The sequence below is a fragment of the Microtus oregoni genome, unplaced genomic scaffold, assembly GCF_018167655.1.
Source record: "Microtus oregoni isolate MIOR12 unplaced genomic scaffold, Mior012 000013F_ref0000133, whole genome shotgun sequence".
Taxonomy (NCBI): Eukaryota; Metazoa; Chordata; class Mammalia; order Rodentia; family Cricetidae; genus Microtus; species Microtus oregoni.
Window position 1 is genome coordinate 34,641,678 of NW_024543072.1, and position 20,276 is coordinate 34,661,953.

Below are 20,276 nucleotides of genomic sequence, written 5' to 3' on the forward strand. Positions count from 1 at the left end.
CCCTGAGCTGTAGGTCTAGAGCTATCACAGACCCTGAGCTGTAGGTCTAGAGCTATCACAGACCCTGAGCTGTAGGTCTAGAACTATCACAGACCCGAGCTGTAGGTCTAGGGCTATCATCGACCCTGAGCTGTAGGTCTAGAGCCATCACAGACCCGAGCTGTAGGTCTAGAGCTATCATAGACCCTTAGCTGTAGGTCTAGAGCTATCACAGAGCCCTTACTGGAAGGAAATTATGTGAAGTCAGCTTAATGTGGCACCTGTCAGTCCTGAAACGACATGAACAGTCTCTGGGAAGCCACCTTCAGAGAGGTGGTTATTCATCAGAAAAGGTGATGGAGGCGGCTTTTTATTTTGAGGAATGGTGTGTGTGTGTGTGCATGCGTGCATGTGTGTGTTCATGGGTGTGTGTGCATGGGTTTGTGTGCATGAGTGCGTGTGTGTGTGTGTATGTATGTGTAGGAGACTCTGGTTGTTGGAAGGAAATTGCTTGCAGATGCCACAGTAAACTCATCTCAGACTTCTCATGACAATGGACTTTGGAATCATAGCAAATACCAAGCTCAGGGAACTTTCCCTCTGCTCTGAATTCCTCTCCACATACTTTCTCTTCAGACTTCTGCATCCACCGCCTTCTCACGACACTGGGCTCCCAGGCTCACCTTGCTTGCCTCTGACTGGAGAATGCAGCTTTCTCTAAAAGACATCTTATCTCTGTCCTGGCATCAACTAGAGGGTCTTTGCCATGCACATTTCTAAAATCCTTAGGTACCACTGACCAAGGTCCTCGTGCCTTTCCTCCCAGCCTTCATCGTTGCCTAGTGCATGCACACTTCAACACACACACACCACATCACATTCACATACTACACATACACATGTACCACACACACATACATACATACCACACCACACAAACACATACCACACATACATGCACACACAAACACACACCACAATACATACATACACACACCATGCCATACACATACACATACTGTACACACATACATACACCACAGACACACATGTACACCACACAAACACACATACCACACATCACATACACATACCACACATACACACACCACAACCACATACATACATACAAACCATACCGTACAAACACTCATACACAACACACAAACACATACCACAATACATACACAGACACACAAACATACACCACACATACACACACAAATATACACACATACCACACCACACACACATACATCACCACACACACATACACACCACACAAACGTGGCACACACCTTTAATCCCAGCACCCGGGAGGCAGAGGCAGGCGGATCTCTGTGAGTTTGAGACCAGCCTGGTCTACAAGAGCTAGTTCCAGGACAGGCTCCAAAGCTACAGAGAAACCCTGTCTCAGAAAACAAACAAACAAACAAACAAATCCCACACAAAATTTGGAAGCACGAGGCCGCTCTGACTTAAAGGATCACTAGACTTTGAACCTTGTCTTAAAAGAAAAAAAGCTTTGGTTGCTGTGTTGTCAGGCATCCCATTACCAAGTCTTCAGACCCTGAGTGAGGAGAGGAGGGGTTGCTTTTGGGAGAGGATAAAGCCATCACATGTTTGCCTTTGGGTAAAGACATGCTGCAACCACTAGAGTAAAAAAGACAGATAGAAGCGGAGGCTCCGACTTACTGCTCATGATATTTGATTCATAAAACTTGGGGTCGTCACGTTTCACCTCTTCAGGATTTTCACAAAACTTGTTGATGTTGTCCTCGATGTACCAGCTCTTGTTCTCATCAAACACAGCAAACACAGCCTGCTGCTCAATGTCTGCTGCTTTCTGGAGGTGAAAGAGCAGGGATTAAAGCTCCAGTTGGCTCCTACTTCCCCATTGCTTTGAGTCCAGAGAAGCCACATTTCAGGCACCTATGAGAGCCCATGATATACCAAACACTTGTCAGAGATATAGCTAATATGTGAAAGCAAACTGGAGGGGATCAGAGAACTCAGTCAAAAGTTCCTAGGGGGAAAATGCTACCTCCGTCCGGCACCTGCAAGCCAGTGTGTGTCTGTAGTGGGGCACTTTTCAGCACGAAAGACTGAGTTTGCTCCAGATGATGTAAAGGAGGAGCAGAAGGTTGCAACAGGGAAGCCTCATGCCCTTCCTTCCCGTGTCCTTTACGATATCAATAAATCAAGATCTTGCAAGGGTTCTGATTTTTCTAGGCATCTGCCTATTTTGCATGCCTTTGAATAAGACCCCTTTCACTATTATTTAACCTAATGGGAATTTTAGGTGAATAATATAAGACTATTCATTTGCAATGAAGAGAAACTCAGGATGCTGGGGATATAGTTCTGTTGGTAAAGTGTTTGTTTAGCATGCAGAAAGCCCTGGGTTCTCCCAAGTACCACATATGCCTGGTGTGGCAGCATATGTCTCCAGTCCCAGAGGCATGGAAGTTCAAAATTATTCTGGTTACACAATCAGTTTGAGGCCTGCCTGAACTACAAGAGAAACCTCTCTCAAAACAAAAACAAACAACAACATACCAACAAACGGGGCAGGCTGGAGAGATTGTTCAGCAATTAAGAGTGCTGGCTGAGGCCGGGCGGTGGTGGCGCACGCCTTTAATCCCAGCACTCGGGAGGCAGAGGCAGCCAGATCTCTGTGAGTTCGAGGCCAGCCTGGTCTACAAGAGCTAGTTCCAGGACAGGAACCAAAAGCTACGGAGAAACCCTGTCTCGAAAAAAAAAAAAAAAAAAAAAAGAGTGCTGGCTGAAGACCTGGGTTTAATTCCCATCATTCACATGGCACCCTACAACCATCTGTAACTACAGGGGATTTAACTCCTTCTTTTGGCCTCTGTGGGCACCAGGGATACACACTGTATGAAGACATGCATGCAAGCAAAACACTCATACACTAAAAACAAAAATAAAATAAAAACTAAAATTTAAAAATAAAAAGAAAGAAAAGACAATTTTTAAATGTTCAAGGCCACCCTAGCCCATATAGTGAGTTTGAGGCCAAGTTGGGCCACATAAAAACATGTCTCAAAAAAAAACAAACTGAGAAATCTAGTCTTTTTGGTCACATTCTTTGCTGTAACTTAGTCTCACCAAAGAAAAACTTTTAACAGACTCCAATTTCACCAAAACTATGGCTCCAGCTGGGCTTTGATGGTGCATGCCTTTAATCCTAGCACTAGGGAAGCAGAGGCAAGTGGATCTTTGCAAGTTTGAGGCCACCATGGTCTATACAGCCAGTTCCAGTACAGCCAGGGCTACACAGAGAAACCCTGTCTCAAAATCAAAGCAAAGCAAAACAACAACAACCCAAACAAACAAACAAAACTATAGCTCCAAATGTCCTTGTTCTAAGGGCTCTCTCCTGTCTCTGTTACCTCCCTCTAAAAACAACAAAGACTGGCACCGAGTTTTCACTGCACTCCTATGCCACCCTGTAAACACATTTCTGGGGTGAGGGTGTTCTTATTTATTTGATCAGAGAGAAGAATTAAAAGAGCTTAACTGGCTTCTTCATCACACGGGCAACACTGACAGGCCTAGAGTTTGAAACTTGGTTAAAATCCAGCATCACGAGCAAGCTCCACCAAGAGCAGAAACCAGGAGCAAAATCCAGTCCCAGGAGTCAACTCAGTCCTGGGTCAATGGCGGATCAGGATTGAGCCAGTGACCAGATGCAGAGTCAGTGATCTCCATCGGAACAGGTAGAGGGGGAGTAACTGCTGAGTGAGTGAGCCAGAGCTAGAGACCACTGAGGGTCCAGACATGAATCTGAGACCTTCAAGGGAGTAGACCTAAGCCAAGACCTCTGGGGTCTGGGCGCGAGTAAACCTGGGACCTCCGATGGAATAAGCAGAAACCAGAGATCTCTGTGGGGCCAGGTGTGAGTCTGGGACCTCAGAGGGAGTAGGCCTGAGTCAGGATCTCTGTGGGTCCAAGACCTCTGTGGGTCTGGGCACTGGTCTGAGACATCAAAAGGAATAGGAAGGAACCTGGAACCTCTGAGGGACTGAGCCTGAGTCTGGGACCTCTGAGGGAGTAAGCCTGAGTCAGATCCTCTGCAGTTCCAGGTGCACTCAAACCTGGAACATCTGAAGCAGCAGAATGGAGTCAGAAATCTTTGCAGGACCAGCTCCAAGCCAGGGACTTCTGCAGGAGAATATCCAGACCAGGATTTACAGAAACATGGCAAAGCCAGAAGCCTAGGCCAAAGTAGATCTGAAACAGCAAACTCCAAGGGAGCAGAGCAAAGAACAGGAGCACTGAGCTATTTCCAGGAACACGGAGTAATCAATGGGGTAACTAGAACTGTGGCACTGACTGTACCATGAAGAACAACCATCTGAGCTTTGGATTCATTAAAACCTAGAAGGTTATTTAACAGAATCTCAGACAGCCCCAACCACACCTATTAGAGAAAAAGATGAGTAGAAAAGGTAAGAACACACACAACACCACAAGAGTAACACAACACCAGTAAAACCTTAAGACCCTACAACAGCAAAACCTGAACAATCAAATATGAATGAAGCAGAAGAAAATGACCTAAAAAATAACTTCAAGGAATGTTTGAAACTCTAAAAGAGGAAATGAGAAATTCCCTTAAAGAAATGGAGGAAAAGACAAACAAAAATTGGAAGACACCAGCAAATCACTTAAAGAAAGTCAAGAAAAAGAAATCAAACATATGAAAGAAACTATTCAGGACTTGAAAACTGAAATAGAGACAATAAAGAAAACACAGGCTGAGGGAATTATAGAAACAGAAATCATGAGAAAACAATCAGGAACCACAAACACAAGCATGAACAACAGAATACAAGAGATGGAAGAGAGAATCTCAAGTGCTGAAGATACAATAGAGGAAATAGACTCATCAGTAACTCTAACAAATGCTTAACCCAAAATATACAAGAAATATGGGACACCATGAAAAAGCCAAATCTAAGAATAATAGGTATAGAAGAAGGAAAAGAAATTCAACTCAAAAGCACAGAAAATATACTTAACAAATTCATAGAAGAAAACTTTCCCAACCTAAAGAAAGATATGCCCATGGAGATACAAGATGCCTGTAGAACATCAAATAGACTGGATCAAAAAATAAGTCCTCTTGCCATATAATAATCAAAACACTAATCACACAGAATAAAGAAAGAATATTAACAGCTGAAAAGGAAAAAGGCCAAGAAACATATAAAGGCCGACCTATCAGAATTTCAGAATTACACCTGACTTTTCATTGGACACAATGAAAGCCAGAAGTCAAGCATTATGCAGACATTAAAAGACCATGGATGCCAGCCCAGACTACTATACTGAGCAAAACTGTCAATCACCATAGAAAGACAAAACAAGATATTCCATGACAAATCTAGATTTCACCAATACCTAGCCACAAATCCAGTCCTACACAAAATACTACAAGGAAAACTCCAACCCAAGGAAGTTGGCTACACCAACAAAAACACAGGCAACTGATGGTCTCATAGCAGCAAATCCCAAAGAAGGGAAAAATGCACAAATTAACATCACCAACAATGGTAACTAAATTAACAGGAGATGGCAATCACTGGTCATTAATATCCCTTAATGTAAATGGACTCAACTCACCTATAAAAAGGTACAAGCTAACAGATTGGATATGAAAACAGGATCCATCCTTCTTCTGCATACAAGAAACATATCTCAACCTCAAAGACAGACATCATCTCGGAGCAAAGGGTTGGGAAAAATATACCAATCAAATGGACCTAAGAAACAAGTGGTGTAGCTATCCTAATATATAGCAAAATAGACTTCAAGCTAAAACCAGTCAAAAGAGACAAAGAAAGACACTTCATATTAGTCACAGGAAAAATCCATCAAGAGGAAATCTCAATACTGAACATCTATGCCCCGAATAGAAGGGTACCCTCAGATGTAAAGGAAACACTTGCAAAGCTTAAATCATGCATTAAACCCCACACACTAATAGTAGGAGACTTCACTCCCCTCTCACCACTGGACATGTCAGTAAGACAAAAAATGAACAGAGAAATAAGAGAACTAACAGATGTTATAACTCAAATAGACTTAACAGACATCTATAGAATATTCCATCCAGACAGAAAAGAATATACCTTCTTCTCAGCACCTCAGGAACCTTCTCAAAAACTGACCACATACTCAGTAACAAAACAAACCTCAACAAATATAAAAAAAATGGCATAACCCAATGTACCTATCTGATCACCATGGTTTAAAACTAGAAGTCAACAGCAATACTAATTCTATAAAGCCCACAAACACATGGAAATTAAACAATGCTCACCTGAATCATGAATGGGTCAAGGAAGAAATAAAGGGAGAAATCAAAGACTTCCTAAAATTCATTGAAAATGACCACACAACATACCCAAATTTATGAGACACAATGAAAGCAGTGTTAAGATGAAAGTTCATAGCACTAAACACCTACATAAGCTGGAAAGATCCCACACTAGTGAATTAACGAACATTTGAAAACTTCAGGACAAAAAGAAGCAAACTCACCTAAGAGAAATAGATGGCAGGAAATAATCAAATTGAGAGCTGAAATCAACAAAATAGAAACAAAGAAAACAATTCAAAGAATCAATGAGACAAAGAGTTGGTTCTTCAAGAAAATCAACAAAATAAACAAACCATTATCCAAACTAACCAAAAGGCAGAGAGAGAATATCCAAATTAACAAAATCAGAAATGAAAAGGGGGCCATAACAACAAACATGGAGGAAATACAGAGAGAATCATCAGGTCATATTTCAAAAACCTATACTCCACAAAATTGGAAAACTTAAAGGAAATGGACAACTTTCTAGATAAATATCACCAAAATTAAATCAAGACCAGATAAGCAAATTAAACAGACCTATAACTGTTGAAGAAATAGAAACAGTCATCAAAAGTCTCCCAACCAAAAAAGTCAGGAATCAGATGGTTTCAACTCAGAATACTACAAGACTTTTAAAGAAGAACTAATACCAATACTCCTCAAATTATTCCATACAAAAGAAACAGAAAGAATGTTGCCAAACCATTTTTATGAGGTTACAATTACCCTGATACTCAAACCACATTACTAAGAAAGAGAATTACAGACCAATTTCACTCATGAACATTGATGTAAAAATACTAAATAAAATACTGGCAAATTGAATCCAAGAACACTTCAGAACCATCATCCACCATGATCAAGTCGGCTTCATCACAGAGATGCAGGGATGGTTCAACATACAAAAATCTGTCAACGTAATCCACCATATAAACAAGCTGAAAAATAAAAACCACATGATCATCTCATTCGATGCCAAAAAAGCTTTTGACAAAATACAACATCTCTTCATGATAAAGGTCTTGGAGACAGCAGGGATACAAGGAACATACCTAAACATAATAAAGGCAAAATACATCAAGCCAACAGCCAACGTCAAACTAAATGGAGAGAAACTCCCAGCAATTCCACTGAAATCAGGAGCAAAACAAGGTTGTCCACTATCTCCATATCTATTCAATATAGTTCTTAAGGTCCTAGGTAGAGCAATAAGACACAAAAAGGAGATCAAGGGGATACAAATTAAAATAGAAGCCAAACTCTAACTGTTTGCTGATGATATGATAGATTGCATAACCAATCCCAAAAATTCTGCCAAGGTACTTCTACAACTCATAAATAATTTCAGTAATGTAGCAGGATACAAGATTAACTCAAAAAAAATCAGTAGCCCTCCTGTACACAGATGATAAAAGGGATGAGGAAGAAATCAGAGAATCAACACCCTTCACAATAGCCACAAATAGCATAAAATATCTTGGAGTAACTCTAACCAAACAAGTGGAAGATTTGTATGACAAGAACTTAAATCTTTGAAGAAAGAAATTGAAGAAGACACCAGAAAGTGGAAAGATCTCCCATGCTCTTGGGCAGGAAGCATTAACATAGTAAAAATGGTAATCTTACCAAAAGCAATCTACAGATTCAATGCAATGCCCATTAAAATTCCAGCAAAATTCTTCAAAGATCTTGAAAGAACAATGCTCAACTTCACATGACAAAGCAAAAAAAAAAAATAATAGCCTGTACAACAAAAGAACTTCTGGAGGCATCACGATCCCTGACTTCAAAGTCTACTACAGAGCTACAGTACTGAAGACAGCCTGGTATTGGCATAAGAATAGACAGGAGGACAAATGGAACTGAACAGTAGACCTGGATATCAATCCACACTCCTTCAAACACCTGATTTTTGACAAAGAAGCAAAAAATATCAAATGGAAAAAAGAAAGCATAGTTAACAAATGGTGCTGGCATAACTGGATATCAACATGTAGAAGAATGAAAATAGACCCACATCTATCACCAAGCACAAAACTCAAGTCCCAATGGATCAAAGACCTCAGCATAAAGCCAGCCACACTGAATCTTATAGAAAAGAAAGTGGGAAGTACACTTGAATGCATTGGCACAGGGAACACAGACACTGAGAGAAACAATTAATAAATGGGACTTACTGAAACGGAAAAGCTTCTGTAAAGCAAAGGACACGGTCAACAAGACAAAACGACAGCCTACAGAATGGGAAATGATCTTCACTAACCCCACATCAGACAGAGGACTGATCTCCAAAATATACAAAGAACTCAAGAAATTGGACACCAAAAGATCACATAATCCAATAAAAGAAATGGAGTACAGACCTAAACAAAGAACTCTCAACAGAGGAATCTAAAATGACTGAAAGACACTTAAGAAAATGTTCAACATCCTTAGTCATCAGAGAAATGCAAATCAAAACAACTCTGAGATTCCATCTTACACCTGTAAGAATGTCCAAGATCAAAAACACTGATGACAACTTATGCTGAAGAGGTTGTGGGGGAAAGGGAACACTTCTGCATTGCTGATGGGAATGCAAGCTGGTATAACCCCTTTGGATGTCAATGTGACGATTTCTCAGAAAATTAGGAAAAGACCCTCCTCAAGACCCAGTAATGCCACTTTTGGGCATATATCCAAAGAATGCTCAATTGTGCCACAAGGACATGTGCTCAACTATGTTCATAGCAGCATTGTTTGTCATAGCCAGACCCTGGAAACAACCTATATGTCCCTTGACCGAATAATGGACAAGGAAAATGTGGTACATTTACACCACAGAAAAAAATAACGTCATCTTGAATTTTGCAGGAAAATGGATGGAGCTAGAAAACATTCTTTTGAGTGAGGTAACCCACACCCAGAAAGACAATTATCACATGCACTCACTCATAGGTGGTTCTTAAACATAAAGCAAAGAAAACCAGCCTACAAACCACAATCCCAGAGAACTTAGACAACAAAGAGGACACTAAGAGAGACTTACATAGATTAACCTACATGGGAAGTAGAAAAAGACAAGATCTCCTGAGTAAATTGGGAGCATTGGGACCTTGCGGGGAGAGGCAGGGAGGGTATCAGAGAAAAATGTAGAGCTCAATAAAAATCAATTAAAAAAAAGAAACTTAAAAAAATATCCAGCATCACACCCAGGCTGTGCTCTGCAGTGAGAATCCAAATGAAAACAGAAAGAGCAACAACATAAAAGATGACCCCTGATGAAAATATTGTCACACTGTTGCTAACGAAGACTACTGTCTAAGTGCACTTTAGAAGGAAAAACCCTAGTGTCCAGCAGGGAGACCTAACCTACTCCAGTCAGGAGAAATTCCTATTTCAAGGTTTACTCGAAGGTTAAAATACCTGTATGCCTCTCTGATCCAGGGACCTGCTCTTACAGATTAGAAGCAGGCCTATTAGCCCAGAGGCGATGTCCCTGGTAACGTCCACATCACTGTAGTAAGGCCTTGTTAGGCACTGGGCGTCGTTTTCTGTGGGTTCGTCAAACTCTAGAATGTTCCATTTGTAAGTGTAGATTTCCCCTGGTTGAACTGGTCTGATCATGGTGTGACTGCCTGAAAGAAAATATACACTGTTAATTTTCTAAGAAATTATTTTATTGTAATAAATATCTCCCTTCGCTTTTATTTAGAGTAACTACTATCAGGAGTTAACTACTATCAGGAGTTATAATTCTGTTTGTCTAAAACGCTTGACTACAGATTATCCTTTATTAGCTGTTCAATATTTCTCCACTAGATGCCGCCAAAGACACTCAGAAAGGCGTTGCATTTGTAACCATTAAAGGGAGAAGGGTTTGCTGGGATTTTTAGAGATTTCCCCCTCCGTGAGTGTTACTGACTGCACTTGTCATAACCACCGAGCAAATAGGACAAGAGGAAACCATGGAAGTTTCTCAGCGGTCATTAGTCTCTTTCAGTAGAAGTGAAAGGTTCCCACCTGAGGTGGAGGAAGAGTTGACTCCATCTTCGTAAGGCGAGAATGTCACCCCATGAGGGTAAATGCTATAGGGTCGGCTGGCCATGTTTTTGAACACAATCTACAAAGTTAAGTCATATCAATTATTTCAGCATCGAAGGTAACTCTTGAGAACTATTAGGTCAAAAGATGGCAGCTTTGCACACTTACCTCTGTGTGTGCATGCGTGGGCAGGTGTGCACGTGACATGCGGATGTGCACCCACAGATGTGTGCTCAAGCACTGGGGAAATCAGTTCTGTTTATCTGTGCAGCAGTCCAGCCTCCCTCCCCCCCCATTACCTAGAAATGCGGGAATCAGTTCTGTTCATCCGTGCAACCATCCCCCGCCCCGCCACCATTACCAGGCAAGAAGGAGTCTCTGGGGGAGTCTTACTCCCAAATAAAGATGAGAAATTGAACTTTGTCCCTGGGGAACAGCTTAGGAGAAGTTACATTTCCCTTATAGCACATCCTCCTCTCCCAGATGATCCCATCACCCTTCCCTTATTCTTTCAGATCGGACCTCATCTATTCCTTTCCTCCGCGAAACCGTGCTGCCTCTGCTTGTCTTGCTCCCTGAGATCACTCTCAATGAAGGTATCTTCCTGGAGGGCCCCAAGAGCCAGACCCTGAGTTCCAGACAGCATCTGCTTATCCTGAAACCTAAGGCATCTTAGTGGAGCCAAAAATGAGGGAAGGAAGGAAAGAGGGGAAAGAAGGCTCTGACATCTGATTACTTTCAAATGAACAAAATGGGCTTTCTCTCGGGCATGATTTTCACAGAAGTCCTAATTTGCCTATTAATCTTCAATAGATAACCTTAGTTTTATCTTCTACTTGGTTTTCAGACAAAGCCTTTAAATCAACCTTGATATGCAGATTATCTACATCCTAGGGTCTTGCCGAAGATGCAACCTTCAGTTGTCTGTTACTTGGGTCTTTACCTAGCTCTATGATGTAATACAATGTTCAAGCATATTATTATTACATTTAGTATGTGCGTGTACATACGTGCACTGTGTGTGTACATGTGTGTGCGTGCGTGTGTCTCTGTGTGTGTATGTATGTTTAAAGGCATGTATGTTACAGTGTGCATATGAGGTCAGAAGATAACCTGTGGGAGTTGATTCTCTCCATCACAGGCCCCAGGTGATATAAATGCTGCTGGACTAGAGACCAACCATTAGAGCCACATGCTTAGACTGTCCTGAAGTCATTTTCTCTCCACTCTCCTGACTCGGATGTTCACACTGATAACGAACAATGTTATTTTCAAAAGCTGCCCACCCCTTCTGTTTTGCGACAGTTGTGGGATTTTGTCAAGGACACAAGAAATTACTCCTGGCTCTCTACCTCAGGCAAATGGTGCAGTGTTCACAGGCATGTACACCTTTCTCAGACGTATTTCCTTTTTACTTTGCTGCTCAAGTTTGAACAAACATTGCAGACAACCTTGGGATTGTTTCATTGCACCTACTTGTGACTCTGCTTTATTCGCTTCTGGTTTATCTGTCAAGATCCTTGTATTATTAAGGCTATAAATGCATGAAATACTAAGTAAAACTAAAAGCTGTGTTTAAATTTAAAATTATATGAATACATTTAAAAATATTGAAAACTGCCAATCCCTGAGCTGTCTTTTCAGTTCAGTTCTTCCCAGCCTCCATATCTCTTTGCTTACCTTGAGTGTGTCCCTGACCTGGGCTCTAATAATAGGGCCCAGAATCCCACTTTGTTTGGTACCGGAACTCTCCATGCGTTTGGAGAAGGTCTCGTCCTCATATTGCCGGTAAATAACTTTCTTATACTGTTTTCCAATTTGATTTGAGAAATTATCCAAGTGCAAAGACCTGTATTTCCTTAAAGTGAAATGAAATAATAAAAGAAAAGTCAAACTACTTCAAGTAGAGAGTCCAGTGCAACAGTGGGAAACCCTTGCGCATGCAAGTTCTGCTTTGGGGTTGGCTAAAATGCTACTTCTTGGAATAGTCTCAGAGTAATCTACAACATCCTGATGTCCTTCACACAGCCAAAAACTAGCAATTAAGAGTCACCTGCTCCAGTACTGAATAGGTCATAGGTACCTGGTGAGATCTGGACAGAAAATGTCTGTACCTTCCTTTTTTTTTCTTCTTTCTTCTGTCTCTCTGTCTCTGTCTCTGTCTCTCTCTCTCTCTGTGTCTCTCTCTCTGTCTCTCTTTGTTTCTTTCTCTCTTTCCTTCTTTCTTTCTATTTCTTCCTTTCTCCCTCTTTCTCTCTCTTTCCTTCTTCTCTTTCTTTTTTTCTTTCTTTTTTCCTCTCTCGCTTTCTTTTTGATTCACAGTATTCCATTGCATGAATGTGCTGTAACTTGATTCTCTTTTCCAACTGATGGACTTTTGGAATTGATTCTAATTTTTATTACTATTAATAGTGTGGCAGTATGCACCTTATTCCCACAGCCCTCCACTCGCGAATAGTAATCCTTTTGTGCAGTTAAATTCCAGGAGCAGGGTGATGCTGGGAAAGGGTGTATATGCTTACAATTCTAACATATTTTGTCAAATTATCCTACAGAATGTCTTTAGAAGCACCCTGGGCTACCAGAATGTGTGATAGGCTCTGTTTCCCATAGCCTTGGCAACAGATGGTGTAATGTGAGCCTGGCAATCTGATAGATACAGAGCAACAATCCAGTGAAATTCCACTTTAACCTTTCTTATTAGGACTGGCATATGAAGAGCTACTAGAATTTCCAATTTTCCTTATTATTTTCTGGCTTCTTCTCTCAGGTATGAGAACAGAAGAGTAGCCCTGAACTTGTAGAACTGATGTGAAGCCCTTAGCCAACATCCACTACAAGCAGTAGCAAACATTCAGAAAATTCTAGTTGCTGTTGTTCTTATTATCATCACCGGGCCACATTCCTATGGTGATTTAGGGGCAATTAAATGTTGATAAGGATAAGAATGTCTAGGTGGAAACCAATATGTAAGTCCCTTGAGAGTTGGCCACGTTTTAGCCTAAGGACCCGCCCGAGGAGCACGCCTCTCATCTTTGCATGGTGGTCTGACCCCGACTCACTTGTCCATAGTTGTAGGTATTACAGGTGCATAGTTCCAAATGACTTCCTCTGCAGCAATGAAGTACTCCCACCTCTTCATGTGTCGCCTCTGCTCTCGAGTGAGCGTCTTGGGACTCCTGGTTTTCTTTGGGCAGTTTTTAATGTCAACGTAAGCTTGCATCCCAGCTGGATTAAGATAGAAAGTCAGCAGTAGAATTTAAGAGAAAAAAATTCATCAAAATGTGTATTAAAAAAAACAATTCATGGGATACAAATAATAACAGTAAAGCAATGCTCAGACACTCTTATAATGGGCCACAGAGGACGCAAGAGTAGAGAGCAGGATGAGAGGCAAGGGCTAGAGGAAGAAGTTGGAAAGCTTCCCTGATGGAGGAGCAAACTTAAAACCCTGGGACTATGACTGGGATATAGCACTATGATCAAGTGTGGGCTTAACATGTAGGTGCCCCTGGGTTTGATGCTTAACATAGCTCTCTCTCTCTCTCTCTCTCTCTCTCTCTCTCTCTCTCCCTCTCTCTCTCTCTCTACTAAATATAAAAATTTTGTCATTGAGCAGTGGTGGTGTACACCTTTAATCCCAGCACTAAGAAGGCAGTGGCAGGCAATCTCTGTGAATTCGAGGTCAGCCGGTCTACAGTGCAAGTTTCAGGACAGGCTCCTACAAAGAGAAATCCTGTCTCAATAAACAAAACAAAAAAAATTATCTTTTCTTGTTATTTGTCCCTTTGATAAATGAAGAACACAATGGTGTATACTTAATGTGATTGTTAATTCATAATACCACTTGTTCTTAATTTTAGATGTAGCTTTGCTTTATTCCTATTAAGAACTATACCACAGTGACAGTTTATCAATATCATCACCTTAACATAATTTCCATTGCTCAGGATGAAAACAAAGGGATCTCATACAATATTTATTCCTCAAGTGCCTACACACCTGTTGGTAACAGTTTCCTAAAGTAATGGAATGTGCTTAGATCTTCAACTCTATCAACATGAGTGTTTCAACAGTTTAAAGGCAAAACTGTGTGACATGACAGCTAACTGTTTCATTTACACGGCACCACACGACTCCTGCTGGTTCAGGAGAGTTAACTGCTGCTCTCTGAAGTCCATTGCTAGCAGCATAGTGGCTCATGCCTATAATCCCAGCACTGGGGAGGCTGAGATAGGAGGGCTGCCATGAGTTCAAGGCCAGCTTAGAACATTGGGTGAGTTACTGCAGTGTAAGCCCCTTTCTCAGTAAAACAAACACACAGCATGTAATCTATGGTACACTCAACTCACATTGAGTTCTTTTTGGTGCCTGGCTTTTGAGCTCCTTTCATTGTACGGGACCATATTCTCATGTGTGGCCTTGTCAATCTTCGTAATTCTATACTTCTATAAATTTGTGGATGTTCACCTTGTTCTGTCTAGTCTCTGAGCTCCTTCCCTTGGCTACATGTGAAAGACACCCAAGAGAAGTATCTAGAGAAGCATCAGTTTTCTTCTTCTTTCACGGAAATAGAGACCTCTATTTTAAAGGTTTTTTCAATGCCTTCACTTCCTTCACCTCCAACCCCTGGGTCATGAGTCTAAGAGCAAGGGGGTGTAATGGTGCCATTGGGAACCAGGATGCTTGAGTCTAGGTGGGGTTGGCTAAAAGGGTAAAGGGGAACAAACGGAGCTGCACCCAACACAAGATGATCAGAAAGGTGTCTTGCCTTGATAATGCTTTGGGATGAGGGAAGAAACGATCCACTTTCCTTCTGGGCTCATGGTCATGTTCGCGGTTGTTGACGTAGCACTGACCAGCGTGATGGTGGACACCTTGTGCTGGTTCTGCTCCAGGACTTGACCATTGAAGTGGATAGAGAACAGCTCTGGTCCTGAGCTCATTCCAATCAGATGCCAGCTGACGTGGTCGTGGGCGCAGACTGTTACGTCTGAGAGGGAGAGACAACATCCGAATGCATAGTGGCACGCAAACAAAGAGTCACAACTCAAGCAGCAAGTAGTACCCCCAAAGAGGGGATAGAGCTTAGAAAGAGGGCCTTTCCCCCGGAACTGCAAGAACAGCTAAAGGACTAAAGTTAGGGGGCAGCTGAATATGTGACAAACCCTCCCGGTTGGTCCAGGACTGAGAGGTCGTTCAAGATATAGGGTTCTCAGTGTATGAATCAGTAAAGTACTGGTCACATCAATCTGGCCAGAGTGTCAGGACCCTAATCCTCTCTTGCAGGTTGAAGTCAAGGTCAGTCAAAGTAGAAAGAAGTGTGAAGATGTGCAAAGGATGTTCTATGGTGTCTTCACCCACTTTTGAATTGTTTTAATGACAATGGTTTACTTTCTGTGTTACTGGTGCCCTTGCTGAAACTGGATGCTGAGAGCTTTTCATGGACAGATTGATCACAACTGAAGGAGAAAAAACCAGGGGGAAAGCTCAGCTTTGCTTTCTGTGTTGCCACAGTGATGGAGAAAATGCTCATTTGCTCTGGGAAAGAGTCCAGTCTTGGCTCCTACCCAGATCCATGACCACTAGATATAAGAGGGTGGGCTGGGAACTGGTTTCTCATCCATGGAGGCATTTGTCCTTGGTGAACACTGTGAACAGGAAGCTGGGAGGTAGCTAGAAGGTATGTGTGTTTCTGTGGGCACATTTATCCCCTTCTTTTTCAACTACAATTTTTTTGTCCTGATCAAGTTGTTTCTGTTTTATTTACACGCGCAGTCGGCCATTTTGGCTTTTATATATTTACACGGATTATTCTTCCTGTCAAGACACAGATAATGGGATTGTTAATTCCACTTCTGGAAACAGCATATTGAGCCTACTAGTTGGTAAGGACAGCACAAAGGCAGGGAGATGAATGAGGTGCCAATTCAGATCTTCCAAGGGAGAGGTCACTTAGTTCAGTCTCAGCTTTGGAAGAACCTAATTTTGGAACTCAGAATCATTATCCAGTGCTGAATGAGCCAGGAAGAAGATGGTGCCAAATGAAACAGAATAAAAATGGAAAACAAACCAGACCTCAACTCTTGACAACGATGATTTCTCTGTAAAAGAAGTCGTTTGTGATATTGATACATAATGACATTTAGAACTTTTATTTTTGCTTACAATTGTTTAACGATTGGTTTTGGGGATGTGCATGAATCACGTGATTCACAATGAGGTCAGAGGACAGCCTGTGTAAGCTGGTTCTCTCTTTCCACCATGTGGATCCGAGGGACCGAACCCAGGTCATCAGGCCTGGAGAAAAGCACCCTTACTCACTGAGTCATCACAGCGGCTCCTGGAATTTTTTAATAGGGAAATACTTTCATTTTTCCTAAACTGATCATAAATATAATATATACACATATGCTATGGGACATATGTGTATTTACTTATGTATGTATGTATGTAAATATCATAGGGGACCAATTTGTAGCCAGTTATCTTATATCTTGTGATTGCAAATTTGAAATTTGAATGTAAATCCAGGATAAAAGCCAAGGTTAGGCTCTCCCACAGAGCAAATGAACAATTCCCCAGTCACCATGTAAGCAAAGAAAGAGCAAATCTAGGTTTTTTCCCTGAGTTGTTATCACTACATCACACACACACACACACACACACACACACACACACACACACACACATCTCCTGAATATTTCATTCTAAGTCAGTTTTACTAGAAAGACCTAGAAGAAGTGGAAGTGGTATTGGTGGTTGCTATGGTTACAGCATGTCTCCTAAAAGGCTGCGACACCAGAAGCTTGGTTGGCTTTGTGTAGTGGATTTCAAGTGGTAGAACCTTATAAACATAGAGCGTAGAGGCAAGCGGTTAGGTCACTGGAGAGATTGTCCTTGGAGGAGATTAATGTAGTTCTCCTGGAACTTTGGCTAATTCTCACGCGAGTGAGTTATTATAAAGCAAGGCCATCCTGGTCTTGGCCTCTTCCACATGTAGCCACTTCCCTTTTGCTTCTTTGCCCTACTATGACACAGACAAGTGGTCCCTCACCAAAGGCTGAGTTGATGAGCCTGCCAGTCTTGAGTTTTCTGCTTTTGAAACTTAATTCTTTTTTAAACAACTTTTTTTATATAGTAGCCAGTATTCAGCATTTTATCACAGCAATAGAAAACTGATTAGTACAGTGGAAGTCAGTTTTCCCTCCACTTTATAGTTGCTATGATTTTACCTCTTTGCAAAACTCTTTATCTGTAGATGGGGAGAGAAAACTTTCTATATGCCATTGCATATTGTTTATCAATAGACTTTTGAACAACTAATAAAATATTTGTATGGTAGAGCATAGTCCTGTTTATCTTTACTAAACGTATATTTATTTATTTCCTTAAGATTTACTTATTTATGTAGTTTATGTACATGAACGCTCTGTCTTCATGCACACCAAAAGAGGGCATCAATACCATCGCAGATGGTTGTGAGCCACCATGTGATTGCTGGGAATTGAACTCAGGACCTCTGAAAGAGCAGCCAGTGATCTTGACCACTGAGCCATCTCTCCAGCCCTTTTATTTCATTCTTTCTGTTGAGCATTCCTATTAGAGAGTGACTCTGTACTTGAGTAGAAATGATATACTCAGATGCAACACCTAACAAGTTCCTTGTTGCCTTCTGATTTATCTGTTGTATTTCCTGGATAGGACACACACACACACACACACGATGATGATGGTAAAGGTCCTGAGAGTCACTGAATCATTGCACAAGATTGTAATAATTTGCTCCTAGGCATTGGAAACCAGTGTATGTGGTAAGCTACCTTACAGAACCAGTGGGCCCAAGATACCGGTGACACTGTCATCGCTGAATAGTGTGCGGCCCCTGTGTTACCTGGCATCGTCCTGTTCACAAAGCCATTGACTGTGTACATTAGGGATGGCGACTGGCTCCAGCTCTTGCTTTCGTCAAACACAGCAAACAGCAGCACATGTTGCTTGTCAAACATCTTCTGAGTCCCATCCTCAGTTAGTGTGTCTGAGAGAGAAGAGACATGCCTCTATCGCATTCCAGATTGAAGAGTACCTTCAGTGTTCCCACACATCTGAACTTGGGGCCAGAACCAAGTAGTGTTGATATAAATTTGAAACATACATTCCCAGCCAGGTCCTATGATCTGTTCCTAAAATCTTAGTACTCAGGAAGTTGAGGCAGGAGGATCATGAGTTTGAGGCCAACCTGGGCTATATAGGGAGTTCAAATAAATTTTGAACTATTTAGTGAAGTCTACCACCAAAAGCCAAAACCTTCCCTCCCTTGCCCCTTGTTCCCTGCGGTGGGTGGGAGAGCTGTTCCTGAGGTCATGAGAGTGAAAGAACTGGTTCTGCCCCCCACTAGCTGCAGCACTTGGGGGGAGTGACCCCTGCACCTCACTTGGGCAACACAGTAGAGCTGGCCCTGGTGGTATAGATGCGGGCCAGTTGACCCTAAGGGTGTAAGAGCAGGAGAACTAGATCCCCTCCTGACTGCCTGCTGCAAAGGGTGAGCTATCCAGGGAGGTTATGGAGAGCTTGCACTAGTGACGAGGATAAGGGAGAGCTGGTGGGCTGACCAACCCAGCTACCACCCAGGCCCCAAACCAGGGATATAAGTTGGTCCATCCCAACATCCACGCCATCAGTGATCTGCTAAAGCATGTGAGGGGGCCAGTCCTGCAGATCCAAAGCTGCAGGATCTTCAAAACATAGGGCAACAGCAGGATGTCCAAGAATGATGCGGGACAATGGTCTGTATTCTGTCAATTATATTTTAAATAAATGCTGATTTACCAGTAGCCAGACAAGAAGTATAGGCAGGAGAACCAGACAGGAAGTAGAGGTGGGTCGACAAGAACAGGAGAATTCTGGGAAGAAGAAAGCTTGGTTCACAATTGTGACCCTACAACAAAAGAAGCAAGACGTGACTGCCTCGCAGAAAATGGTACTGAACCATGTGGCTAACATAGACAAAAAATAATGGGCTAATATAAGTTATGAGAATTAATAAGAAGCCTGAGCTAATGGGCCAATCAGTTTACAGTTAATGTAGACCTCTGTGTGATTTCTTGGGACTTAAGGATGGCGGGAACTGGGCAGGACAGAAAACTCAGTCAACACAAGAGCAGTCCAGAAAGGTTCCAAGAGGATGTCCAGGAGGGCCCAGCAGCAGCCAGAGGCCTTGAACCAGACCAACAACTCTTTGAAGTGAACACCTGAAAGTAAAGATGTATGGGGTAAAGGGTACGCTACGCGATTCACTGTGGCACACTGCAGTTTCCACAAGATCTTTCTTTCTTTCTTTCTTTCTTTCTTCCTTTCTTTCTTTTTGTCTTCCTTCCTTTCTTTTTTTTAAAAAAAAATATTTTGTTTTGTTTGGGTCGGGGGAGGTTGCAGTGGCAGAGGGTAGATGCAAAGGGATGGAAAGATGAATGAAATCAGGATGTGTGATGCAAAATCCAAAATAATCAATAAAAAAGTAAAAAAAACAAATATTTACATAAATAAATGAACAATTGTTGTGGAAAAATGGCTCAAAATGATTACTTACCATCAACAATAAAAAACCACACATTTCTTCTAGTCTTCCAGACCAGAACGCATGCCTCAGCTCAAATGGTACAACCCAAGGCCCTGTATTGAATACAGCTTCCTCATTTGCAGATAAATGGGGCACTGAACTAGAGAAATGTTTGTATAAAGATAAACCCATCCTTATATGAGTAAAAATGGTGATAAAATGAAAATGCCTTTTATAAGAGTACATTCTTTCAATGCAATTGCAGTATCTTTTATATGCCAGGAAATTTAAAAATATGTTTGTATTGATGAATAAGTAGCTGGGTAT

The 20,276-nt window shown here is 41.7% G+C and overlaps 1 protein-coding gene across 1 annotated transcript in view; it reads right to left on the reverse strand.

The window, feature by feature from the left end:
- Positions 1-20,276, reverse strand: part of F5 (coagulation factor V) — a 77,700-nt gene that overhangs the window by 31,630 nt on the left and 25,794 nt on the right. The window contains exons 5-11 of the mRNA XM_041663108.1: positions 18,288-18,431; positions 15,165-15,386; positions 13,456-13,621; positions 12,074-12,251; positions 10,373-10,472; positions 9,776-9,987; positions 1,675-1,825 (exon numbers count right to left, since the gene is read on the reverse strand). Of these exons, the coding sequence (XP_041519042.1) occupies positions 1,675-1,825; positions 9,776-9,987; positions 10,373-10,472; positions 12,074-12,251; positions 13,456-13,621; positions 15,165-15,386; positions 18,288-18,431 (1,173 nt within the window). The remainder of the gene's footprint in view (positions 1-1,674; positions 1,826-9,775; positions 9,988-10,372; positions 10,473-12,073; positions 12,252-13,455; positions 13,622-15,164; positions 15,387-18,287; positions 18,432-20,276) is intronic.